Raw genomic sequence first — 24,579 nt, forward strand, 5'->3', positions numbered from 1 at the left:
TACGGAGTAAAAGCCGTCTGGAATACACATGCAGGATTCAGTCGCAGCTGCGAGTGACTATATGGTCGCGCCGCATAGAACTGAGATAATATGCCCATACAACACAACCATCGGAGCATTTGTTCTACAGTGGCCGGCGACCATTCTCAGCTTGCGCTATAGCATGCATTTTTCGGGCTTGGAACATAATACGTTTCGTTTATCGAAGGTATCATCTTAGCACAATACCTACACATACTTCTGGAATAGAGTATATCAGCTGTTCGGTGTCCTCCATCAACAGATCGAGCGGCACAGGCTGGGCTTGAAAGGTGGTTGGGCTAAATATCTTCCCAGCTAGAATCTGGACAGAGACGCGTCCTGGCTGTGGGTCCCGCGGAACCGTCGGTCGGAGCAAGTGCCAACAATGCCAACAATGCCAACACCGCTTCCTGTCCTGGAGAGCAAATACGAACTGGAGAAGGCACAAAGCGAATCACCTGCCGTTCAACTTGAACCCAAGCATGAAAGCAGCACCTGCGTCTACGGTACTAAACAGGGTGTCATCCACAGCGCTGCCCGCCCCGTAGACATGCACGCAGCCGCGTCCGTAGTCCAGCATGCCACCATATCCGATTGGCTCGCTGACCTCTCGGCAATGTCGGAGTATTTCTGGTTCACTTGCGCGGAGTGAGTCTTCTCTCAAGCAGGACTGATGCGATCACGGCAACACCCGTTTCAAAATCCCCATATCTCTTCCTGCGGTTATCACTCGGTCATCACGGGATAGCTCGGACGCAATATTAATGGCACCTCAGACCGACGTGAAAGAGGTGGTAGAGTCAGAAATCAAGTAAGTAGTAATATTTCTGTCGCTGGACCTGACCCTTCTAATACTTTGACTCTCAGGGAATGGCACTTCCGTGCGCGTTCTCATGCTTGTCCTTATCATGCCTTCGCAGCTGAGCCAAGCGTGCGCCCGTAGACATCTACTTCCACCAACGCAATGCAGATGAACATCAAGCAGCTCTGGAGCTGCGCGACGCTGTGTTGCGCTTAAGGAGAGACGGGGCGTTCGTCGCCGTCCCTCTGTTCCGTGTTAACACGGACCCCATTGGTCCTCACCCCGTCGGTGACTACTCAGCTCACCACCTGCAGAAATCAGCACGCTCAATCATATTCGTAGGCTCGTATGAAATCTGGTGTCCCTCAGAGTCGTTTGCTTCCGTATTTTCGTACCTTTGTATGAACCGCGGCAGCTTGAGGTGCGTGCCCCGGTGTGCTGCGACAGCCACTCTGAACCCCACATCTCGCCCGTAGCATTCTTGTTCACCCGCTGACCAGAGAGCAGGTAAGCTTTGCTCATCTCCTATGCGCTCGACGCTGCTGACCCGGAATTCGCAGCGCAAGTGCGTCAAACGTGAACACACGGGTTGACTGTTCTGACGATGACGTCTTAGGGACCATGAGATTCGCAATGCGTGGATCGGCCCGTCCTTCCCTCTTGACCTCTCGACGTTGCCTGTCAAGAGCGAAGAGGTCCCTCTGCAGTACCCTAGCCTGAGTACGTCTCCAGCTCCTTCTCTCCTCCACGCTGACTGGGTGCGGTATTACTAGAGCTCGGCTACTCGTCCCAAGCTCCTGCCCCGTCCTTGGAGAAACGCAAGCAGTTCGGCTCGGCAGTCGAGGACATCCTGAAGAACGAAAAGGAAGCTGCAAAGGCTCCGCGCGATTAAACGATCCACCCTACAGCAGCTACACATCCTTTACCATGTATCCGGTATGGTCTATTAGTGCCATGATATATACGGAGAAATGTACACATGTAGGTTACAAAATCGTGCGATAGAGCAAGGATTACACTGCAATGCACAAATATCTTGAGGGAATAAATTAGGTGCCGTAAGGGAGCTGCGACGTACAGGACATCCAGTAAACAAGCAGGGTTGTATGTCGAAGATATGGTATCGAGTCTAGAGGTATCACATAAAGTTATCGATCCCCGCCTTGACGGGCACGCCGATGCGCGACACCAGCTCAAAGCAAACGACGAGTAGTAATTGGCCGATGAGGTCGACGAGGGCCGAGTGGATCGGGAGGGCGTACATGTCGGGGTCGAGCTTGCGTTTCCACAGCAGATTGGTAAGAGCCCGAGCGAGGAAAAGGGAAGCAACGACCTGCGAAAATGGTCAGATGAAATGCGTGTAACAGATGATTTGAGGGGTATATACGAACAGCGATGCAGAAGAATATGACCGAGAAGATCAGGAAGATAACGGGCACATGCAGCCAGCCTACGGCACGCAAAGTGGCAAGGAATGCAATTTCAATGGGAAAAGTAACACCAATGAGTGTGATCATGACGAGGCGCGCGTTTGGAGGGGGTGCTGATGATGTCTTGACTAAGTCCTCCGTCGATGCATGGGGTAGGTGGTCCATCTCATACTCGTTCGCATGAAGAGCAGTCGATAGGCGCGAGACGAGAATCGAGCCTACGTTGCCGGGAAGACCTGAGCAGAACCGCTCAGTGATGCACAGTATTCGCTGTATAAACGTACTGACCACTGATGACCATAGCAAGAATCGCGAAGCCCTCATACCGGCTGACGAACATGTCAAGAACTATGCCTGTGCCGCAGCTGATGATCATTGCGGCGAACAGTGGCAGCCAGCCCTGAAACAGCAGGCTGCCAACGTATTGATTGCGGCGGGTGACTATCGCCCAGCCAACGGCGCCCACAGCGAGAAGGATGATGATGATGAGCGGTACAGGTGTATTGACGAAGTGGATGTTGAGTGCTGAGACCACGCCAAGGAGCGAAAGAGTGACGAGGTCACCAAGACAAGCGGCGACAGGAGGAGCAATATTATCTGGTGGAAGTTAAGAGCAGCAATGCACCAGTCAGGTTAGGCTGTGTTCAGCGCGAGATTCGGTAGCGACTCACCGGGATCCAGCCCAAACTTGCGACAAAGCACAACAAGAGCGCACATGAAAGAGCCGAGAAGTGCACTGGATAGGCAGGCTGCAAGCATAGTCGATGATGCCGTCAGCGTAAATCTACGCAAATGTCAACATTTGTCGTTGTCCAGCAACTGGCGGCACGCACTCGTGGAATCCGCCAGGCCCTTTGGCTGGAATTGCTGGAGGCCTTGGCTTCCTTGCACCGAGACTGCGGATAATTAATGTAGCATTCGAGACTGGTCTCGGATCGCTTCCAGGCAGCGCGATGGTCTCTGTAGGCTGCGGCGGCATGATTCTTCCGAGAGCAAACGCCACAACTGCAGCGACGAAAGACACCACGGTAGCTTGCACTTGTAGCAATGACAAGTTGCCCAATATAAGTTTTCGTCGTACGGCAGGTTTGTCAAGCTCGCCCACGTTCGCTGCAGTCCCTAGACGGGCTGAGAGATTCATTTCGAGATTGCCCTTCAAATTCAAGACTACTGGAATAATCATGATGAGCTCATTGACCTCTGACATGGCCTTCCAGTGCTATGTACGAGTTCATCGATGAGGGATAAGAAGGTAATTTGGTGATAGTACATACTGAAACACTGTTGAGGAGCTCTCCTGTAAAGAGCAGTCCTACAGTCGTGAGGAGCAGAGTTGGGCCAGTCTAATTACAATACATGGGTTCGAGTCAGCCAGCTAGATGTAGGAGTGCATACCTCGACGACTAGCCGCGACACTTGGCCCCATGTATTCGTCTGTCGGGTAGGGGAAGGTGAACGTGAACGTTCCTGCCCTGGAGGCCGTTCTCTGGGCGAAAGCAGAGCTTTGTCTACATCATCGTCCTCTCCATTCTCTTCCTCTGGCTCTCTATAGTCGTCCTGAGGTCGTTCATCCTTATGATGGTGTCTATGTTCGAGCATGTGGTCTTCCAATGTCGCCAATTCGATCATAGTGTCCGAGCTAGCCTCTGAGGTGAGACCGGAAGGGCCAGCATCCGAGAAATGATTTTGGTCCATGGTGGGATTAGCACCAGTTTTTGCTAGATGGCAGCCAGAGCTGCAGAAGACCAGAGCAGGTCTCGAATGAGATGCGAGTGGTAAGAGCGTGGGTCGGATACTTTACTCCGAATTTCTGACCTTCGTGGTAATATTGAGAGTCACGTGGAGGATCGAGATCGAGAATTTCCCTGAGGGGATCTTGTACCGAACTCACTTCAACCTTCTTCCACTCGCCGGGGCAAGTCTTGTAAAACAGCAACTAGTTTCAGATAACCTGCATGATTATCAGGACATACGAAACTTTCTCTACGACACCTTATTTTGATGACCGCGGTCCGCATGGATACGCGACTCCGATAACGGAACGAGTAAATGTGAGCACGGCTCAAGTCTATCCTGGTCGCAAACTAAGTTGATTCATATAGCCTCACTCAAGACCCATAGTCTCATACTACTCTCCGAAAGGAGTTGGCGCTCAGCATTATGGAGTCGGTCCGCGCGCTGTCAATGTCCTGCTTATGATTGACCTACATTCTTTTCAGGAGCGACATCCGATGAAGCCTCACAGGCTTACTCTGACAAATGCACTTGTGTTCGGGTACGGACTCGACAAGCAAATACATCATATATACGACCCGCGCCCTGCAACCCAGGCGGAACTCGAGGCATATCACGACCGTGATTATGTCGAATTTCTTGGCCGGTATGGCTGGTTTGCCCCTCTGTCTTGACTCGAGCATGCGCTCACAATGTTAGTGTAACGCCTCAGAACCAAGGAGAGATGAAACATCTTATTGACCAATTCAACTGTGTCGAAGATTGTCCGATATTCGCGGATATGTATGACTTCTGCAAACTGTATGCTGGGGCGTCCTTGGCGGCCGCCCGGAAGCTTTGCGCGGGCACTACTGACATCGCAGTCAACTGGTCAGGAGGCTTGCATCATGCGAAGAAGGCTGAGGCCAGCGGTTTTTGTTATGTTAATGACATCGTCCTTGCGATCCTCGAATTGCTTCGGTAAGGAGCAATCATTTGCTCATTCGGCTCACATTACGTCGCCACTGATCTATTCTATTCTATTTTATATGCACCAGTTTCCACCCTCGTGTCCTTTACATCGACATCGACATTCATCATGGAGACGGTGTGGAATTTGCCTTTTACAACTCAAATCGGGTCATGACGCTGTCCTTCCACAAGTACACCGGTGACTTTTTCCCGGGCACAGGGAAGCTGGACGACAACGGCGCTGGTCTCGGAAAGCACTTCTGCCTCAATGTGCCGCTGCAGGACGGCATCGACGACGACATGTACCTCACGACCTTCAAGACGGTCGTCGACGACACCGTTACCGCCTTCCGCCCGTCTGCAATAGTCTTACAATGCGGTGCCGACTCTCTAGGCTGTGACCGGCTGGGTGCATTCAACCTATCGATTGCTGCGCACGGCGAGTGCGTCAACTTTGTGCGCAAGTACGGTGTGCCGCTGCTCGTGGTCGGCGGCGGCGGGTACACGATCAAGAACGTGAGCCGGTGCTGGACGTACGAGACCGCGGTGCTCGTTGGCGCGTCGATCCCGGACAGCCTGCCCGTCACAATCTACGACTCCTTCTTCCGCGAGAGCCAGTGGAAGCTGCACCCGCCCCTCACGGGCCGCGTCGAGAACCAGAACACGCCCGCGTCCCTGCAGCGCATCGCGCTCGCCGTCCGGAACAAGCTGCGCTACCTCCAGGGCGCACCGAGTGTCGCGCTGCAGGAGATTCCGCCGAGCCTCGGCGCATGGCTCGAGGACGAGGACCGTACGCGGGAAGAGAAGGTCGAGGAGCGGAGCACGGCGCTCGCGGGCGAGCAGCGCGAGGACCCGCACAAGGCGGCCAACGAGTTCTTCGACAACGACAATGACGGCGATGCAGAGGCCGATGTCGACGGCGACCCGGAGCTGGACAGTGCGCCTGCGTCACGGCGCAATGCCTCTGCTCGCAAAACACGAGGCCGTACCCGTAACGGACGAACGCGGGCCCGGGGCAAGACCGCCTCTACAGTGGGCGAAGGGGAAGACGATGCAGACGACGCAGAGCCTGCCCCCGCTCGTCGAGCTAACCGTCGCGGTAAAGGGCGGGGCAAGACAAGAACCAAGGCTAGAGCGCAGCTGAAGGAGAAGGAAGAGGCGTCAGAGACAGAAGCAGATCCGGCGGCTGCGGACGCGCCTACACCAATGGATACGGGCGATGGCATACCTGTCAGTGCCTCCGCTGAGGGGGACCTCGACGTATCATAGTGTTGTCTGACTAATGATGGATTGCATGCTTCTGTTGCAAAGCGACTTGTAGCAGGCTCCGCCGTCAGAGCCTCCTGTCGCGTATTGTCTGTGGACTTGTAACTGATGGGGGAACATGACAGAGCTGTACGATAGTAATACGGGATAAATAAGAAACTCTCAGCCGAGTTCCATCGCTACCTCCTCAACCTTCGCCCGCGCCTTCCCCTTCTCTACACCATTAATCCGTGGACCCGCACCATTCACCTGCGGTCGCTGGCCAGGTCTCGGCGGCGGACCAAGTCGCTCGAGCTCCTGCTGTACCTCCTCTTCGACGCCCTCATATATGCTGCTATGGGACAGACCCCATATTCGGCCCGGGTTTTTGCGCTCCTTCTCCTCGAAGACGGCACCGATCTTGTCGACCCACTGCCGGCGCGTTTGCACGAGGTGCTTGAGATGCTCGGGCACGTTTAGGTTCAGATCCTCGTCCTGCAGCAACCCGAGCGCGGCGGGCGATGGCGCGGGGAGCACCGTTCCGTTCGGCGTGATCGTCCCATTTGGCTCTGGCTTCTTCTTTTTCTTGTGCGACCTCGGGTTCTCCTTCTTCTGCAGCTTGTTATACTGGTGGCTGATGTTCTTGTCGAGAGTTTCCCGCAGCTCTACGTACTCCTGGTATGCTAAACGGTCGCGCGCTATCGCTGTGAGGCGCGCTCGTCGGGCTTTGTTCGTGGCAACGACCTGGCGAAGCTCCTTCTGGGCGTGCCGCAGAGCTGTGGCTATTGGATCGTCAACAGCCTCTGAGAAGTCAGGCTAGTGGCATTGTTAACACGGAACGTATATACACGTGATTAAGACTACTCACAAGATCGTTAAGGAGCTTGTGGAAGCGCATTACGTTCTTTACGCGCTCCTCGAGGTCATAGACATTCATCTTATCTCGAGCGGCCTGTGCAGCGGCACCATTCGTCCCTGGTCGACCCTCCATCGCCTCCTCAGCAGCTTTCACACCCTTCCACTCGGTAGCGTTCTGTAGTGGTATCATGGCACTGACCAGTCGTTCTGTGAGCGGCCCGTGTCCCCGCTCTTCTGTGACGAGGTCGGTCTCCTGCAGTTGTGATGGCTCCCATTTGGGCAGAGGCGCCATTGAGTTCGAGCCGGGTAGTGTGATGCCCGAGCGGACAGCAGCCGTGCCAGGTAGGGGAAACCCATACTGGGCCATGTCCTCCTCTTCCCACACCTCTGAATAATGTCGCCCCAGCTTGGGCATGATAAACGGCTCGACCTCGTCGTGTGTGTATTCCAGGAAGCCGATATCTTCCTCCTTTATTGGCCGAAGATAGGGCTCAATACTGGTGTAGTACGTCGTGGCAGTCACCTGATTATTCGGCGGTCTCGCCCTGCTGAAGTCGTCCGTAACATCGGTTGGTTTACTTGGACCCGGTATCGGAGGTGAGGGTATCGGTGGTCGAGTCGGAAGAAGGGGTATCTGCGCGTGAAGAGAGAAATCTGGTCCTGTTTGCGCCTGGTCAAATGTCAATCTCATGTTAATCTGGTCACAGATTCCGTGTAGCGCTTACTTTGCCATGAGAATGAGAGTGGGAAGCAGTACTTGGGTTTTTGACAGGCTTAGGAGGCGGTGGATGTGGATGTGTGTTTTGTGGAATTGGTGTGGTCTTCCGGTGCTTAACAGGCTCTGGATAAAGGATGAGACATGTGGCCTACCGTACAGACCATGGCCACACACCAGACTCAGCTTCACTGTCATCATCTCTCTTCCGCTTCTTCTTCTTCTTCTTGGCATCGTCTGTGAGACTTGTTCAGTTGGCATGAGCCGGATAGTTATTAGACACCAGCGGTGACGGACTCACGCCTTTCGTGGTTCATGCGGCGGTGAAGAGACACGAGAATGCGCTACGCTCGTGGCAACGGAAGATAGCCGAGACTTCAGTAAGCTTTGCGGTTGCGCCGTGAGTCTCTTGTCTTCTCCATTCAAGAGCGGAGTGGCTGCTGGCCGCCACCAGAACGCGCGAGTAATACATCAGCAGAAAGTTGCGCGATTAAGTAATAATTTCACTATGTAGGTGAGAGATACGCACATCCACGCTCCTTCTTGATTTTCTCTATCGCCTTTCCCTTCCCTTTTTCCCTCTCCTTGATTCGCTTGAACGACTCTTGCATTGCTATGAGATCATCTCCCGCTTTCTTCATCCGCTCGAGCGCTTTTAGTTTCAAAAGCTTCAGGTCAGCCTGAAGGGTCTCTAGGTCCTCAATTGGGGGCAGCGCATCGGTAGGATTCTTTATGAGAGATGAGCGGATCGCTGGCGGTGGTGGGTAGGTTGTCACACGGAACGCCATGACAAGAACTAGCGGTTCAGGCCGCGGAAAAAGAGCAGCAGCAACAGTCCGCGGGTATAAGTGGCGTCCAGACTCGCCCGGGTGGCCCAGATGGTCCAAATACCAGCCACAGTGCCGCGGGTATGTCGTGGTCGGTGTGTAAGATACGAAGCGCCTGTATGGCGGGAATTGCTTAATACTGCAATAGGTCGCTAATTTCCCACGATGAGCCCGGCTCAACGAAGTCTGAATTTCTCACGGTTTGGGTACACTGGCGCCCACAACTCCCGCCTCCCGCCACGCCGCCGCCCTCCAACCAATGTGCAACGCAGCTCGATGATGCGACATTCCCTCCCGGTCTGGACTATACTCGCTCTTGCTTGCTGCTCGTATGCATCGTCGGGGGACCGTGCTCAAGTATACACCGACTGTGTTTCATCCTGCAATGCACGATCGTGTGGCACTTCCGAGTATCCCTCCCTGCCGCTCGCCCTCCGCCTCACACGCTGGACTTGCAACGATGATTGCAAGTATCATTGCATGCATGACATTACCGACGCCGCCATAGTCAGTGGGGACAAGATCCACCAATACCACGGCAAGTGGCCGTTCTGGCGATTCGCGGGCATGCAGGAGCCTGCGTCGGTCGCGTTCTCGCTCTTGAACATGCTCTTTCATGCGCAAGCAGCTATGAAGATCAAACGAAGAATACCATTGGGGCACCCCATGAGGCAATACTATCTCGTCTTTGCCGCCGTCAGCCTGAATGCTTGGATTTGGTCCTCTGTCTTCCACACGCGAGGTCTGCCGTTCCATCGAACTTGTGGGGCTTGTTCTGACGAAAAAATTTGTTTTGGGTATGCTAGATATGCCGATCACTGAGAAGCTTGACTACTTCTCTGCGGCTCTCGCAATTCTATACGCCCTGTTCTACACCGTAGTCAGGCTCTACCATCCATATCCTCTCTCGACGCATCCTTCCAAAGCATCACTCGCTCGAAGCAGAATTCATTTACTGTGGGCTACGTTGTGCTCACTGGCGTATGTCGGTCATGTTGCTTACCTCTCCGTTCTCCCTCGCTTCGACTATGCCTATAACATGGCTTTCAACCTCGCAGTCGGGATGACACACAACGTCCTATGGCTGCTTTACTCGTTCCCTTCGTCGTTGTCCATCTTCCGACGCTTTCCGGGACGTCCGCGGGACTATCGGCCAACATACACATCAAAGGCAGCTATCTTCGTGCTGCTAACCACAGCGGCAACCTCGCTGGAGCTGTTCGACTTTCCACCGTGGCGCAGGATTATGGACGCCCATTCATTATGGCACCTCGCCACCGCACCGATCGCAGTATTTTGGTACGAGTTCTTGATTGAAGATGCCTTGGATGACGGCTGGAAGGCCGGGAAGCCGGAATAGGGCGGAGAAATCTATAGGCACAATACTCGTACGGCTTGGTGCCGAAGGCGAACGGACATCTGCAGGAGGGGTTGAGGTGTGGAACGGGGCTGGCGGCGGGGTGAGTCGAAGACTGAGTTCAGGGCTTTCAGGCGATGAAGGGTCCGGTAGCGGTGAGGGCTGACGCGACGAGAGGGAAGTTGGAGGCTGGCAGGCAGGAGAAAGTTCGTGGGACAGGGGAAGATCCGGAAGGGGGCCACTGCCCGAGGTGGAGGACTTGGGCTTGTCGCGAACCGTGCGAGGCAAAGTTTGCTTAGAAAGGGTGAGAGCCTGGCTGAATCCATCAAATGGGCAGACTCACCTTGCCAACCGGACGATTGTCAGCTCCCGCAGTCCAGCGTGAATAAATTGGATACACGAGAGCTGCAATTGCAGCCGAGGTGAGAGAGATGTAGGGGACAAGTTGTCCTTGTTGTGTTATAACAGTCTCGGCCAGGCGTTCAGTGGCTTCTTTCGCTGCCTGGGCACCCAAGGTACTGTGAAACGACTGGCATAGGCTCTCAAAGGTCATCCGGCTCCACTCCGCATGCCAGCCATGTATGCCTCCAGCAGGCGAGCCATAGGCAAGGCACTGTGCTTGCGGCCGGTATCCTAACTTGAAGCCAGGTAAATGTGGGTGAGAAATGCCACTTTTTCTCGCATTCCTAGGTGTCCAGTCGATCCATCCAGTAGCTGTTCGAACCTGCACTGAGCTATCGGTCATCCAAACATCTCCAGGTTCGCCAACCGCTTGACAATCGTCAGGGATCCGTTCTGGACTAAGGAAAAGCATGGAGTGAATTGTCACTTTGACCTTCGGACGACTTGGGACACTGCCTTTGGGAGGAAGCCGACGGATAGCATGAGAGGAGAGGCCGTGGTGGAGACATTCGTCTGGGATGGCATTCTATGTATCTTGAGACAGCATGATTGTTGATCAACTGAACCAGATTTCATGCGTGGCCGCAACCTGGGCCGCAGCCGGATCAGCTTGTGAGGTGATGGTCAGAGTCATCGCAGGACAATTGTCAGCGACATACCAGGTGGTCGTGAGTATGCAGCTGGAGATGAACCCGAGGGCCTTTGAGCTTCGTTGCCTAGAGCCGAAAGCAGAATGTCATAGGGTTCTACATGAGTAGTGGAAAACGACCCAGTCCTTACCGGTACTGGACTCATGGCGGCGAGGACGTCGTTGTATGGACAAAAAAGAAAGCGCGGCCGATGAAGCAGAACCCGCTTTTGATTGGACAGAACTTGAACGTTAACGTTGAACGTCGCAGTTAACATTGAACGGTGGGTTCTGACAGGAATTACAGACAGACTTGTTGCTTGACGGCACGAGACGCGCCTTCGGCCGTCTGGAGGTCTACCTACTAGTACTGCCACGTCGTTTCTTTTCGCAGTCTTGGCTAAGTTCTAACCTTGAAATTTGAAACGCGAACTATCTGCAATTTTTATTCCCCATTGCCGCTGTGATTACTATTGGTGACTGCGTTGGGCTGCTGGCCAGTTGCATGTACTGGCGGTTTATGATAGTTCTTTATCAGCCAATAGTACTCAAGTTACATGGGTAGCGTCATGCCCACCCGAAGATCCACCGCATAGATTGCTCAGTCCATACTACGCCAACGCTCACAGTTACGTGTGGTCTTGCGAGGCGAAATAAATTTCACCGTCGCAAAACTTTTGATTGGTTCCTGCTTGTGGTTCGCGACCATGACGGACTTGGGCGCTTCTGTCTGATTGACAGTATGGGCGCCTGCGCGGAGGACTTTTTCTCTTCTTTTCTCCTCTGTCGCTCACTCGCTCGTTGATTTCTTATTCTAACTCGCTCTTTCATGCTCTAATACTACTTGAATACAGCCATGCTGCATGGAAACTCTGTTAGACTCCTCACGGGTGAGCTATAATGTCTCCGGGGACAGCGGACATGGAGGCTGACACTGTCTCGCAGGGAACAGCCACCCCGAGCTCGCCCAAGCAGTGGCCGAGCGGTGAGCTGAACCTTTCTAGAGGCAGCACCCAGCTGGGGAACCTGTCATTCGCTTAGCTTTCTCTTACCCTCACATGCAGACTCAACGTCCTTCTCACACCCTGCACCGTCAAAAACTTCTCGAACGGAGAAATCAACGTAAAGATCTCTGAGTCCATTCGTGACGAGGACGTCTTCATCATCCAGTCAGGCTGCAGCGATGTGAATGACAACCTCATGGAGCTGCTCATCCTCATCTCCGCCTGCAAGGGTTCCGCCGCCCGCCGTATCACGGCCGTCATTCCCTGCTACCCCTACGCCAGGATGGACAAGAAGGATAAATCTAGAGCGCCCATCACCGCTAAGCTCGTTGCAAACATGTTGGCTGTAGCCGGCTGCGACCATGTCATTACAATGGACCTTCACGCCAGCCAGATCCAGGGCTTCTTCGACTTCCCAGTGGACAACCTCTACTCGGAGCCGCTGATGATATCCTACATCAAGCAAAACATTCCTGACTGGAAGAATGGGATCATTGTCAGCCCTGACGCTGGCGGCGCGAAGCGGTGAGTCGTACAAATCATGCAGCGGCGAACGTCCCAAAGCTGAATACATCTTCAGCGTCACCGCCATCGCAGACAAACTCGGCATTGAGTTTGCTCTCACTCACAGGCAGCGGGCGAACAAGAACCACAATTCCCAGGAGGAAAGAATGGACGTTTTGGTTGGCGATGTGCGCGACAAGGTACGTCCTTCTCTCGTCAAAATAGCAATATTTAGCTTAGAGACTGCAGGTCGCCATTCTTGTTGACGACATGATTGACTCCGGCAACACTCTGACGCTCGCTACTCGGACGCTGCAAGAACACGGCGCAAAAGAGATATATGCGCTTGTTTCACATGGTACGTTTCACAGCTCTGTGTCTTCTCGTCTCGTCTGATGTAGTAATCAGGCCTCTTGTCCGAGCTGAATATGAGTAAGATCGAGGAGTTGCCCATCAAGCAACTTGTGGTACGTACAGTCAATCCTTGTACTCCTTTTTTTATAATCCTTAATTTGCAATATTTTGTAGGTCACAAACACCATAGCCCAAAAATCACATCAGGAAGGCTGCTCCAAACTGGTCACTATAGACATCAGCCCAACAATCGCGGAGAGCATCCGCCGAACACACAACGGCGAGAGTATCAGCCTACTCTTCGGCGACTGGACGGAACCAAACGGTGCATTCTGATCTACTGGCACAACTTGTATCGATGAAGCTTTGCGTGCGGGCCCACTTGGACGGTTGTCATGCTCGGGTACTCCTAGAGTTTTCAATGTTTGCCCTGTACGTGTCACGGTGTACATTACTTGCAATCAACAACAACCGCTATCCTAGATATCCTCGCAGCGTTATCCGGCGTGTGTTTTGTGCGCCTGAACTTTCCGGCCACCCGGCGACCATCATTTGCCTCGGTGGGAACTTGCCTACTGTGTGCCTTAGAGTTGCACGCTTCTGAGAACCACGTCCCATGTAAGTGGCGGGCGGCGTGTTATTTCTCACTGTGCTTCTCCGGGCATCATTCAAGCCCACAGGCTTCCGGACAGCCCTCTCGTTTATAACCGCGCTCACGAGAGTCGACACTGCGCCCGCGACCTGACAGCAACCCATTCCACCCAGCACGATGCCACAGAACGAGTCCTCGAAACCCCCGCGCCAGAAGCTGATGCTGACGACGACGAGCCTGCGGAACGTCGTGCTCGCGAACAAATCGGACGTGATTTACTACGAGGTCATCACCCCCAAGTGGGCGCGCGACCGCACGACGATCAGCCGGCTCGACCCCAACACGCGCCAGTTCGACGTCATCGGCGAGATGAAGAACGACGGCGACGGCAAGGCGGAGGAAGTCCGCCTCTACGGCGGCGCGGGCGTGAGCGCGCACCGCTTCCTCGAGGGTGGTCTCGAGCCAGACACAGCGGGGATGAAGTGAGTGCCATGCTGCGGACTGCGCGGGCTGTGCTGATTTTTGATGTTGCAGAAGGGCTGCGTTTATTGGCAAAGACGGGAAGAAGTACACCTGGAGGGCAAACCGCAGGCAACTGGAGGTCGGTATATGCGCCAAGTCTCTACGGGATTGTATTCTTATGGGTCGCCTTTACAGCTCGTGAGAGAGGACATGTCAGAAGACGAGCCCGTCGCTGTTTATCATCGTGAGAAGCGTCATGCGGCCATGCTCCGGATGTCCCGGCACCCTTACCTAGAGGTCGACCCCGCCGCCATGGACACTTTGGACTCACTGATTGGTATGTGCATAGTCCTTTTGTCCTGGCGACTGTGATCTGACTAGTCCATATTGTAGTATCGTTCTTACTCATCGAAAGACGCAGGAGAGATGGTCGCCTATAAGTTCATCGGTTTCAGCACAAGTCAGGCGTTTCTTATGTTCAGTTATCCCTTAGAGAGTGACTATCACAATAAACACTATACAGGGCATGATATAGACTAGAGCGCTGTCCGGCTTAGAGTACGCCGATAATCTGCAAGCCTACGTTAGCAAGTTGCTCATGACCCACATAAAGCTAAAACCTACCCGTGAACGCGAGCTTTCATAATAACTGCCACGCCGCCAGGAGTGCAGTACCAATCAAAGGCGCAACGCCAGCGGCTGCGTTTTGTGCATCATTGCTGACCCATATCGTTCCCGTGGGCGATGGTATCAGGGTCTGGGCGACCTTGGTCAATGAAGGAACTAGGACACCGTTACCTGTCTTCGGAACGACATCGAATGATGCATTCACAATCCAGGTTTGATAGGAAAGGTGGGTAGGATCGCAGAAAGTTTGATTTGCTACGGTGGAGTCGTCCGTAGTGCCATACGTAGTGTTCCAAAAAACCATGTAGCTGCTAGCAGTGTCAGCCCTTGATGTTCGCCAGAGACGCTGCTTTCCCAACTCACCTGCCAGTTTGGCTCGTGTAGTTAGCATCGAGGTTCGCGCTGTACCCGATCTGCCCTGGTGGAGACGACGATGAAGTCCAGAAAGTCTGAGCGCACCCCGCGCCGTCGCTGATGGACAACAGTTCGGTGTGTGTGCCATTCGGGAAGGCGAGGCTGATGCTCGTGTTCCATGCGAGCGCGTAGTAAGGATGGGGCAGCTCGCCTGCCTCAACGCCAACCACCGCCTCCTCCCCGGCGGTGACATTGCCGCCGGGATAGCCAAGCAATATCGTATTTGGCGGGGAAATCTTGTGGTACGACGCAGAGCATGCCGCGCTCCCAAAGCTAAGTGTGAGGAGCGGGATGACAAAGGAGGATTTATGGGTGAACATGATCAGTTTTCGTGAAGGTCCTGAGCTGTACAGAGTGTTCGTGACAACACGTTCCACCCATATGCATACTTCTATGAGGGCCCTCCGCTAACCACGATCATAATTTTCACGTCATTTAATATGATGGCGTACCCGCAATGCGGTGAAGGCGGAGCAATGCCGGCACCGGTACCGACTACAAACATGGCGCTCAGAGGTTATTATATACGCCATCTCATTTTTTACCCTCATCCTCTGGAGTGCTATGAAGCTGAAGCTCAGAGCATCCGCCATGGCTTGATAACTCTGAGTCAATCGACTTCTGAAGCGAGGCGGTGGATAAGGATACCAGAAGTTGATCTCGTGTATCGGTCGACTGCACTTTTCTGGCTTTTGCCGTTGGCGATTCTGCGTGACCTGGGTGACACATTTTCTTTCTCTCTAGCTCCGTGTTCGACGACTATGGCTTGCATGGGTTTACAGCTACCGCTGCGGAACGAACTACCGTAGCTACGCTTGGGATACTTGCTCACGACAGGCCAAAACAGCTCCCATGGCAGTTCTTAGGCCTATACTTTCCCGCCGCTCACCGAGAGGTTCGGCATGATGCATGATGGAGTAAGGCCGTGGTCTACTGTATCTGCTGTCTGTTCAGATCCTTCAGGAACGGATTTCGACACTGTCGCACGCACCGTCTTGCGTTGACAAACGCCTCTTTTAAGTTGTGCAGGTACTATGGACCAGTTATGGACCGGGGGCGTAGGCTGGTCCCACGCCGGGCAAGCTCGCGTCGCATCCTTTGCCTGAAATTTAAATGGGATGCAATAAGACGCACCTGGTCCCCCACGGAGCGCAGCGACCCGGACCTGGCTGGCGTATCTAAGGGTGGCGAAGGGTCACCGTGGAGGATTTTCAGCTATATTCTTGGAAATGTGTAGCAGTAAACTAAATGAGGACGCCTTGCCGTGTGTCGGAGACCTGATTGAGGCACCATCGATATTGCCGGAGCGCGATTTTTCCGCTTGTCTCGAGACGACGTCCGCGCTATTCAACGTTGAGGCCTTGAGGATGAATCCTCCAGTCAACTTTCCATTGAACACTTAGCCGTCCATATCCAGCCGCGAGCCAGACACCTGGCTCTTGTCGGTATGTACGTGTCCATTGGTGTGTACAGTCTCCATCACACTCTTGTCAGGGTAATATCGTGCTCAACATCTTCAAACACTCCTTTGAGACATGGCGGTTATCTGAGTCTCCTTCTCGTGGACTGTGCTAAAACGCTGCTGGTTATCATTTCGGCACCATGCCCCGTATAAAAACGCGGATGTACGGCGACTCCTGTTCTCCCCGCTTTCACCACCGCTCTGACTGCGTACCTTCTGCTGTTGCTCATCAGCTGGTATAGATCTGGTACGGCACCACAATGCACTCGAGGGTCAGACCTTTATGCTCACGTACCCCTCTTTTCTCGCAGTACTCGCGCACACCGATGGCCGGCGAACCGGCAGATATTCAAGATATCGCTGACAAGACTTTTGACTACGTCGTCATTGGTGAGCAGCGAGTTCTTCGACGTCGTTTACAAGCTCCTACGGCAACCTCTTACTGACGATTACTCAGGCGGTGGTGTATGTCTCATGACATAGGTGTCATGGCTTGCTTCTTGATAAATAATCTAGACTGCAGGCTGTGTCATCGCGAGCCGTCTGTCTGAGGACCCAGATGTCACTGTCGCTCTCCTTGAAGCGGGCCCGCCGCACTTGAACGACCTACTCGTTAGTAAGCAGTCATATGTTACGCGTCATCAGCTCAGTAGTGACCCGTTGAGTTACCCGATAGGAGATCCTGCTGCGTGTCTGAAGCTCCTCGTAAACTCTGAGTATGAATACCCATACACTACTACCCCACAGTCCAGGATCTGCGATCAGCAAATTACGTCCCCCGGTAAGCGTATGGATGACTAGTAGACATAGATGTGGCACTCATTCCTGTATGAATCAGTAGCCGAGGTTTGGGTGGGTCATCTCAGATGAACTAATTGATGTGGACCCTTCCTCCACTCTGTGACATCGACAGTACGTTCCTCTGCCCCCCACTAGGCAGCCAACCTTTCACTGTTTGCAATCTTTGTCTTGCAGACATTGGGAAATTGGGAAATGAAGGTTGGACATGGGAAAACTTTTGCAAGTGCCACAAGAAAGTTCAGAGGTGCGTCCTGCTTGGAGTTGTCGACACAGCGCACTGGCCACTGATCGTGCGGCGTAGGTTCTATCCCTCATCGAAGAATGAGCTTTCGGAGTTCAAGAACCTGTACAATCCCGACTTTGTCGGTGGTGACGGTATGAGCGTTTGGTGCGTTGTTGGGGCCAGGCTGAGCAGCAACAGGCCCTATACCACTCAGCTTCTCTCGTGACAGCTCTGGTGCAGAAGCTCTCTTGCAAAAGGTCAGGATAGATTATTCTGATACAGCGAATCTTGGTAATGAACTGGTTTTTTGCAGAGCTTGACGAAGTATGGTGTTGAGACGATTACTACGAGCGTAAGTGGACCCCTGCTGTTAAACCAATGATATATCTGAAATTCGAGATAGTTAGACGGAAATGTTGGCGCCTCTTGTTTACATATCCATCCCCCGTCTAACGGCGCTCCAGGTCACGGGTACCTTCAAGGCCCTCTCTAATATCGACCTAGAGATCCGCCAGCGTGCTTACTCTGCTACAGTGAGTGCGAAGCTCGCTGTCCCCCACCCCAGCTCTCATCAACGACATGCCAGACCTATCTTTTCCCTGCGCTCGACAGGCCAAACCTCAAAGTACTCACTGATGCGTATGTTCGCAAGATCGTAACCGATGAGAGCGGTGGAGATGTCGCTGCATCTGGCGTCGAATTCGAGTACGGCGGACATGTTTACACCGTTTTTATCAAGAAAGAGGTCGTGCTATCTGTTGGGTATGTCTTCTCGCAAGTTCCATGGCAGAATCGTGACGGACTGGAACCTCTATCCAAGAGGCTTCAAAATTTCACGGTCACCGATGCGACCATGAGATTTCGACGCCCCTTGGAACCGAGGTCAAGGTCGTGTTGCCCTCCGTCAGGACCAATGTTCAAGAGCATAGCTCAATGGGGGTCAACAGATGGAGTGGGCTCTTCCGTTGCTCTCTAACAGAACGTTACTGAGATTAACATGTCAGAGGTTGGAGAAGACCAGAATGTTGTCACCGGCAATATGCTCAAAAACCCGGCTCAGGCAGAGAAGCTGCGGATAGCCCTGTGAGCCGTGTCATATATACTCAATGCCAACATAACCTGAAGTTAAGCAAATGTCAGTGGGCTTCCGGACGCCATCAAAATGGTGGTCAATAGTGCCACATTTGTTCCCATCCAAAGCGCTAGTGACCGCACCGACATACTCGTTCCCGGGGAGAAGGAGAAGTTTGCCCAGAATGCGTGCACCTGTCCACCAGGACGAAAGGAACAGCTTGAGATCCAACTTCAACAGCTCGAAGACCTGCACGTATCAGACTTCGAGATGATCTTTTTCCCGTTCATGATTCACTTCTTTGCAAACCCAGAGCCCGAGAAGCCGTATCTGAACATTCTGTCAGTCCTCTCGCGGCCCTTCAGCCGAGGCAGCATTGTGGGTTCAGTCGTTATTCGTTCTCCTGTCTGTGTACCTGACTCTCACTGCAGCATATCACGTCCGCCGACCCGAAGGCCGACCCGGCCGTCAATACGCACTCCTACGAGGAAAAAATCGACCTCGATATTAAGACCGAGGCTGTCAAATTTGTCCGCAAGGTCATGAAGACCGAGCCGTTCAGTAAGATCATCGAGAAGGAGGAGTTGCCAGGCCCAGAGGTGCAGATGGACGAGCAACTCTACGGTGCGCCCGTAACTTCTTGCCCAGAGGATCGCACTAACAACAGATTGCGAACAGAATACGTACGGAAGTTCACCTCATCTGCTTGGCGTGAGTCGCTATCTTGAGGAAATCATAGGTCTGATACTGACGCCGTGTCTAGACACCTGCGGCAGCAACTCTATGTTACCGAGGGATAAGGGCGGGGTGGTGGACAGCAAGCTCAAATTCCATGGTACGCGAAACATCAGAGTTGTAGATCTGCCGATCCTTCCTCTGCAGACGGCCGTCCATCCAATGGGTATGGTCCATACGTAGACTGGCTTTCCGTTAGACCAACTTTCTGTTGTGCAGCTACGGTGTTTACTCTAGCGGAAATGGATAATCACACGTTACTCCACTGTAAGAACATCAACTTACCTCCATTTTCCTAGCTTGCGACATCATACGAGCTCGTTCTTGAAGATTACTCCGCAAACTTGGCGCGTTAACCAATCTCTCGTATATGGTATCTCAGTGTCTGTATTCGGCCACTTCCAAGTGCTCATCTGTCGGCGCCACACATGACACTAGGGATAGTGTGCCCCGCTTGATGGTAAGGTAGCTGACAATGCATGAAGCCGAGACTAGGCTTGTCCCATGCCGGTTTCTTGTGAAACTCGCGTCGCATCCCTTGCCCAAATGGGATGCAATAAGACGCACGTGGTCTCCCACAGAGCGCAGCGACCGGACCTGGCTGGCGAGTCTAAGCCGAGACGGCTGTCTGTACATGTAATTCCCCAAGAAATGGTAGCCATGTCTACGAAGCTGTAAACACATAGCTATGTCCGCGCATTGGATGAGTACTTACAGCGGGCCCAGTGTCATCGGAGCATCTAGCATGTACAGTGCCAAGAATCTTCTTGGTAATGCTAATATTGTCTAGGACGTTCACGGCAATTCCAAGTTCCAACGTCGTTGAAGTTGAGGCACGTGAGTCGAGGTCCAACATCGGCACATTGGGCGGTCAAATATAATGCATTATAATGCACCGTCGGGCATTTATAATGCGTTATAATGCGATTTTTAGTGATTTTTGAGTTTATAATGCAAGATAACGGACCGGATCGCATTATATTGCATTTTAATGCAATATAATCTCCGTCCCTTTTTGCCGACGAAGGCTATGTTATAGCGCCCAACGCCTATGCCTGCTTCCTGCGCGGCCACTTGCCTAACGTCGGCTTGTGGACTCATTCTTCGTAAAGCATATCCCATGTCACAGCTCGAAGAGAGATGTATATACCAGCAGTGAGTCCTCAAGTTTTAGCGGCGATGCTCGACAAGTCAGATGCCCTTAAACTGGGATGTGCTCGCCGAGGTTATGATCTGGCTCGACCGCCCAGATACCACTCGGATGTCACGCACGTGTCGGGCTTTGCGGGTAATAGCCCCTCGAATGCTCTTGAAGGACGTAGTTCTTATTTGGCGCGCCGAGCAACTCTCATCTTTGTGCCGCTTCATGTTTGCAGATCGGCGACGCTTTCGGTTCCTGCGTAAGCTGAGCCTTGAGTTCCTTGTGGAAGCCGAAGACCTTGAGTTGGGCAGACTCACCGCCGACCTCTTCTCGCACTTGACAGAGCTCGAATGGCTTGACTTTTACGACTGCCGCCTTCTAGAACTTCACAAGTCGGTTCTTCCTCCTATCTCGGCTTTGGCGAAGCTGCAGACTCTGAAACTCGAGAACCTCACCGAACATACCTACAAATTTATCAAGAATACACGGCTTCCTCTCCTCGAAATCGTGATCAATTTTCATGGGTACTACCACTTTGTTGATCCCATTCCGGTGCTGTCACCCTTTAGACACTCGTTGAAGAAAGCGACCGTCACATTCGTCGACCTATCGGCTCGGGGTGTTCGGTACCCGCTCGTCACTACCCTTCATGTGGGCGACTGCGACGCTGCCGAACTCCGAGTCCTAGAATCCTGTTTTCTCAATCTTCGCGAGCTTTCTTTCGAAAGTGCTCATGAGGAAGTCATGTGGTCCGGTGGGGAGGTGGAGATGACACGCAATCTCAACCTAAATCCGGAAATTCGGGACCCGTGGGCCTCGCTCGCCCGCCTTACAGGAGACATTCTCAGCTTGTACATCCTCGGCGTCCAATGCAGAGAGTGGAACACCCGGACGTAACTTCTGTGCCAATTTTTAGGCTGGTACATTACCAGAGGCTCAACACCATGCTCGCCGACTTTCGCCCTTCCAGCCTAGAGCTATATCTCAACGTGCCTGACGTCGAACTTTCGCAGCTGCCCGGCGTCTTGTCCCCTACAGAGGAGAGCTTACTCCAGCTAAGGTTACACCTCTATATATGTGACGATTGATGTGAGGATCTCACGTTCGAACTTGTGAGTCGGTTGGACAGCTGGCTAGGCGGTCACTGACACTTCTCTTTAGTGTTCACTATTCTTGTCGCTTTCACTCTTTTCGCTGCAATACCTGCAAATGAGGATTCAGTGGTCGTGCGCTGAGGTCTTGAAAGATAACGAAAGTCTGCACGTCCCTGGCGACTTATCCTCTATACGAAATCTCAGCCTTGTCTTCTTAGCGGAAACTGCTGCGTGGCGCATCCCCAGACATTTTTATGTGGAGTCTTTTCCCGGGTCTGGGCAGCATCATGTATTCGAGGTTCGGGGTCGGAGCGATGGAGAGGAGTCTCAGAGGTCGAGAAGACTGGAGAAGCTTCCATGGGATGCCAAAGCTCATGAGATATTTTATAACTCGCCTTTTAACCAGAGATAGTAGCCATCCTAAAGTGTCCTTCTGAAAAGCATTACACTTATACTGCTATAGCGACATAAGAACTTGCCTCGCAGCATGGACCCCGGGTCTGCGTATGAAACTAAAGAGTGCAGGCACATCACACGCACCAGTCACATCTAACTGGTGACTGCATGCCCGCATGATGCAGGTAAAGTAGCCAACGGCGCACAATGCCGAGGCGGCTCCCTGCACATGTAATTCGCAAGCAATGATTGTAAAAGATGAATTAGTAGTGTACCAGCAGTAAGTTATGTTTCGGAAGCCTAGATTACAACAAGTGGTAGTGCTTCGGTCCTATTAACGAGATTATTTCGGTACAGGCCACGGACACAAGCAAGAAACCAGTAGCCTAAATATATACTAACATCATGGCGTCGTTGGCCGCCGCAATCGGGTCACTCTCCGAAGCGAGATTTCCTGCGCCAGCTGCGACCCGCGTGTCGTCTTCGATCGTACGCCGCCTGAGCGATTTAACTAAGTATGCGCTTTTCCGCGTGATTAGGCTATTGAATTGGCTTACATAAGTAAAAATGGCACTGAATGCACTGAATAAGTGTCGGAGCTAGTAAGTGAGTACCAGAAGAGCACAGAGGTAGGAGCGACATACTATTCCAGGCGGCTAGTCCACCACCAATCCTCAAGGTGTGGTCAAGCCATCCATCACGGGGCTGGCGCATCAACATTAGTCTGGTAGACACCGCCATGAAGTAGCTTGCCTCACCGTGCGGAAGAGTATACCGAAAGCTCTTAGATTCCTATCATGTGCCTTTAGGGCGAGCTTCGTACCAGTCAGTTCGCTGACTCACGTCAATATTATAGAAAAATGGATCGTGATGTATGCGATGGAGATCAACCTGGACAGCTGGCTGAAGTGCAAGTATGCTCAGGATCATCAATTTGAAAATGCAGGATATGGTGCTCACGGTTGCCTATCTGCATCAGCTTCCCGGCGAAGACGGCAGAGAGCCACATACATAAGGCTGTCGAAGACCGTGTTGAAGATCTGCCCCAAAAGCGTCCACTGTGCAGGGTCGGGTCAGATACTGGAGGCACTTGACCGTAGGAGTTCTCCTACTTCGAGTTCCTGCGCATACGTGTGTCCAGGCCACAGACGACCGAAGGAGCTGCGACCGGTGATCAACCAACGCCCGGCAGAGCTGCGGTGATGACTTACACGCATGAGCCTTGCATACCCATCGTTGAATACCCTCAATGTAGAGATACGGACGCATTCCACGTACCTTCAGTCCAACCTTAGAACAGCCGAGGTGAGAATTCATGGAAAAGGTGTCATGATTTGAACGTACCGATTGCAAGGACAGCCAATGCGAACTGGAGAAACAATAACAACTACCAGTTGCGCACTACATATAAGCCAACACTACTCACTAAGGCCGACCGCATTCGGAGACTTCGTCCTTTGGATACTTTGCAAGCAAACGGCGGTCAGCGCATTTATACACCTGTGCCGTCTGCCCGACTCACCTCGGGAGTATATGACGGTCATTCCAACTTGGGCGTAGAACACCGTAATCATCTTGGTAGACACAGTCAACAGAGTCCCGTTAAGACGACGCTACGAGGAACCAAAGTGCTCACTGAGAAGAGTACAGATAACTGCAAGTCTTAATCAGATAGGCACCATACATAAAACACATCACAGCTCACTATAACGGGCCTACGAAGCGATAGCGTTCGCCATCGGTCATCAGGGTTCAAATAAGTGTAACATTGCTATGGCTCACCGAACACCAGGCACTGATTTGTCGGAGACCAAAGAAGGCGTGTCGAGTGTCAGAAGTGGCCCATCATGTCGCTTGTAGATCCAGATGGTGCAGAACACGTTGATGAGCTGCACGGCCACTCTGGTTGCAAGTTTTGATTCAGACAAAGCTTCAAGTGGAGCTAGATAATACCCACAGAGCCCACGATTGTGCGAAGAAGGAGCCAAGCTTTGGCTTTTCCTGGCCATTGCGAGGCATCTTCGGGGCATATATCAGACAAAGGGCCAGGATGCTGTGCAGAGAGTCAGCCGCAGCCTTCCAGCTTGCATTTCGAACCTGCTGACATGACTGCTGGCACAACAAGCAAAGGCGGCCGGCCTTGGAATAAGGGCACCTCTACGGCTGGGTCCGTTGGGATAGTGCTGTTAGACATGGGTGGGGCGAGAAGGAGGGTCAGACGTCACGGCGTTTCTGAGGCCGTGCCTGCTCATAGGCGCAGATGTCCTGAAGCGTTGAACTGTGTGGGGTGGTCCATAACGAACTCTATCAAAGGGCTTCAGCGCACCTGTTGTCTCTTCCCGGTTCCGAGCGGTGGAATGGCCCGGAGTGTCCGATGCGAAGACCAGTGCGCTCGAGACTCGCGCTCTTGTTCCGAGAACATGCCCGTGCTGAGTCCGTCGCGAACACCGACTATAGTCCGTATAAGGTAATCCAACTTGTGCTGGTCCGCAGGTGCCAGCTGTCGGACAACGCATTGTAACCCACGACTGCAGGGCGGCATACAAGCAATAGAACAGCAATGATAACGCCCGCGCTGTCCGTAGATGCAGGACGAAAGGGACGGCAACACGCGAGAAACAGGAAAGGTAGACGGTCAATGGCCGGCGGCGACAGTGACGGCAACGAACGCGACGGCGGCGACGGCGCAAAGGCAGAAAGAATGAGAAGAGGATGGGAATTTGGACAC

At 53.0% G+C, this 24,579-nt stretch overlaps 10 protein-coding genes across 10 annotated transcripts; 7 read left to right on the forward strand and 3 right to left on the reverse strand.

Moving 5' to 3' along the window:
- Nucleotides 1-791: 791 nt before the first annotated feature.
- On the forward strand, nt 792-1,706 carry PHACADRAFT_59358 (uncharacterized protein; the record flags this gene model as incomplete). The annotated part of the gene is made up of 8 exons (XM_007396310.1): nt 792-832; nt 889-902; nt 965-1,111; nt 1,166-1,244; nt 1,300-1,330; nt 1,384-1,388; nt 1,440-1,543; nt 1,597-1,706. Coding segments are annotated over 8 exons (531 nt in total), but the record flags the coding sequence as incomplete, so codon positions are not given.
- A 255-nt stretch (nt 1,707-1,961) lies between these two features.
- PHACADRAFT_95235 (uncharacterized protein) lies at nt 1,962-3,852 on the reverse strand (the record flags this gene model as incomplete). Its single annotated transcript, XM_007396311.1, has 7 exons — nt 1,962-2,156; nt 2,215-2,489; nt 2,542-2,850; nt 2,925-3,037; nt 3,087-3,472; nt 3,528-3,596; nt 3,649-3,852. The coding sequence occupies 7 exons, from the start codon at nt 3,850-3,852 to the stop codon at nt 1,962-1,964; spliced, it is 1,551 nt and encodes a 516-aa protein (XP_007396373.1).
- A 356-nt stretch (nt 3,853-4,208) lies between these two features.
- On the forward strand, nt 4,209-6,207 carry PHACADRAFT_96102 (uncharacterized protein; the record flags this gene model as incomplete). Its single annotated transcript, XM_007396312.1, has 5 exons — nt 4,209-4,319; nt 4,356-4,418; nt 4,473-4,633; nt 4,687-4,947; nt 5,025-6,207. The coding sequence occupies 5 exons, from the start codon at nt 4,209-4,211 to the stop codon at nt 6,205-6,207; spliced, it is 1,779 nt and encodes a 592-aa protein (XP_007396374.1).
- A 159-nt stretch (nt 6,208-6,366) lies between these two features.
- Nucleotides 6,367-8,544, reverse strand: PHACADRAFT_196124 (uncharacterized protein; the record flags this gene model as incomplete). Its single annotated transcript, XM_007396313.1, has 6 exons — nt 6,367-6,999; nt 7,052-7,711; nt 7,767-7,882; nt 7,934-8,001; nt 8,058-8,193; nt 8,286-8,544. The coding sequence occupies 6 exons, from the start codon at nt 8,542-8,544 to the stop codon at nt 6,367-6,369; spliced, it is 1,872 nt and encodes a 623-aa protein (XP_007396375.1).
- A 469-nt stretch (nt 8,545-9,013) lies between these two features.
- PHACADRAFT_257133 (uncharacterized protein) lies at nt 9,014-10,911 on the forward strand. Its single transcript, XM_007396314.1, has 3 exons — nt 9,014-9,325; nt 9,390-10,244; nt 10,307-10,911. Exons 1-2 carry the CDS (start codon nt 9,064-9,066, stop codon nt 9,941-9,943), a joined length of 816 nt encoding a protein of 271 aa, XP_007396376.1. The 5' UTR covers nt 9,014-9,063; the 3' UTR covers nt 9,944-10,244; nt 10,307-10,911.
- A 906-nt stretch (nt 10,912-11,817) lies between these two features.
- On the forward strand, nt 11,818-13,329 carry PHACADRAFT_257135 (uncharacterized protein). Its single transcript, XM_007396315.1, has 7 exons — nt 11,818-11,860; nt 11,916-11,955; nt 12,035-12,499; nt 12,555-12,678; nt 12,728-12,836; nt 12,887-12,945; nt 13,007-13,329. The coding sequence occupies exons 1-7, from the start codon at nt 11,827-11,829 to the stop codon at nt 13,166-13,168; spliced, it is 993 nt and encodes a 330-aa protein (XP_007396377.1). The 5' UTR covers nt 11,818-11,826; the 3' UTR covers nt 13,169-13,329.
- Nucleotides 13,330-13,573: 244 nt separating this feature from the next.
- PHACADRAFT_257139 (uncharacterized protein) lies at nt 13,574-14,720 on the forward strand. Its single transcript, XM_007396316.1, has 5 exons — nt 13,574-13,906; nt 13,959-14,025; nt 14,082-14,223; nt 14,280-14,444; nt 14,500-14,720. Exons 1-4 carry the CDS (start codon nt 13,602-13,604, stop codon nt 14,324-14,326), a joined length of 561 nt encoding a protein of 186 aa, XP_007396378.1. The 5' UTR covers nt 13,574-13,601; the 3' UTR covers nt 14,327-14,444; nt 14,500-14,720.
- A 1,929-nt stretch (nt 14,721-16,649) lies between these two features.
- Nucleotides 16,650-19,403, forward strand: PHACADRAFT_162124 (uncharacterized protein; the record flags this gene model as incomplete). The annotated part of the gene is given in 11 exon segments (XM_007396317.1): nt 16,650-16,779; nt 16,913-17,005; nt 17,066-17,135; nt 17,155-17,189; nt 17,365-17,573; nt 17,878-17,946; nt 18,000-18,179; nt 18,272-18,365; nt 18,544-18,863; nt 18,917-19,117; nt 19,215-19,403. The coding sequence occupies 11 exon segments, from the start codon at nt 16,650-16,652 to the stop codon at nt 19,401-19,403; spliced, it is 1,590 nt and encodes a 529-aa protein (XP_007396379.1).
- A 945-nt stretch (nt 19,404-20,348) lies between these two features.
- Nucleotides 20,349-21,322, forward strand: PHACADRAFT_184788 (uncharacterized protein). Its single transcript, XM_007396318.1, has one exon. The coding sequence runs from the start codon at nt 20,416-20,418 to the stop codon at nt 21,256-21,258; it is 843 nt and encodes a 280-aa protein (XP_007396380.1). The 5' UTR covers nt 20,349-20,415; the 3' UTR covers nt 21,259-21,322.
- An 811-nt stretch (nt 21,323-22,133) lies between these two features.
- On the reverse strand, nt 22,134-23,989 carry PHACADRAFT_257142 (uncharacterized protein). The gene is made up of 17 exons (XM_007396319.1): nt 23,957-23,989; nt 23,809-23,904; nt 23,634-23,753; nt 23,557-23,566; nt 23,488-23,505; nt 23,374-23,425; nt 23,278-23,315; nt 23,196-23,220; nt 23,130-23,141; nt 23,063-23,072; nt 22,964-23,012; nt 22,812-22,909; nt 22,695-22,754; nt 22,610-22,643; nt 22,496-22,556; nt 22,409-22,433; nt 22,134-22,349 (listed from the first exon to the last, which is right to left on the reverse strand). The coding sequence occupies exons 2-17, from the start codon at nt 23,868-23,870 to the stop codon at nt 22,238-22,240; spliced, it is 786 nt and encodes a 261-aa protein (XP_007396381.1). The 5' UTR covers nt 23,871-23,904; nt 23,957-23,989; the 3' UTR covers nt 22,134-22,237.
- Nucleotides 23,990-24,579: the final 590 nt, after the last annotated feature.

Source organism: Phanerochaete carnosa (genome assembly GCF_000300595.1).
Source record: "Phanerochaete carnosa HHB-10118-sp unplaced genomic scaffold PHACAscaffold_5, whole genome shotgun sequence".
NCBI classification, from domain to species: domain Eukaryota; kingdom Fungi; phylum Basidiomycota; class Agaricomycetes; order Polyporales; family Phanerochaetaceae; genus Phanerochaete; species Phanerochaete carnosa.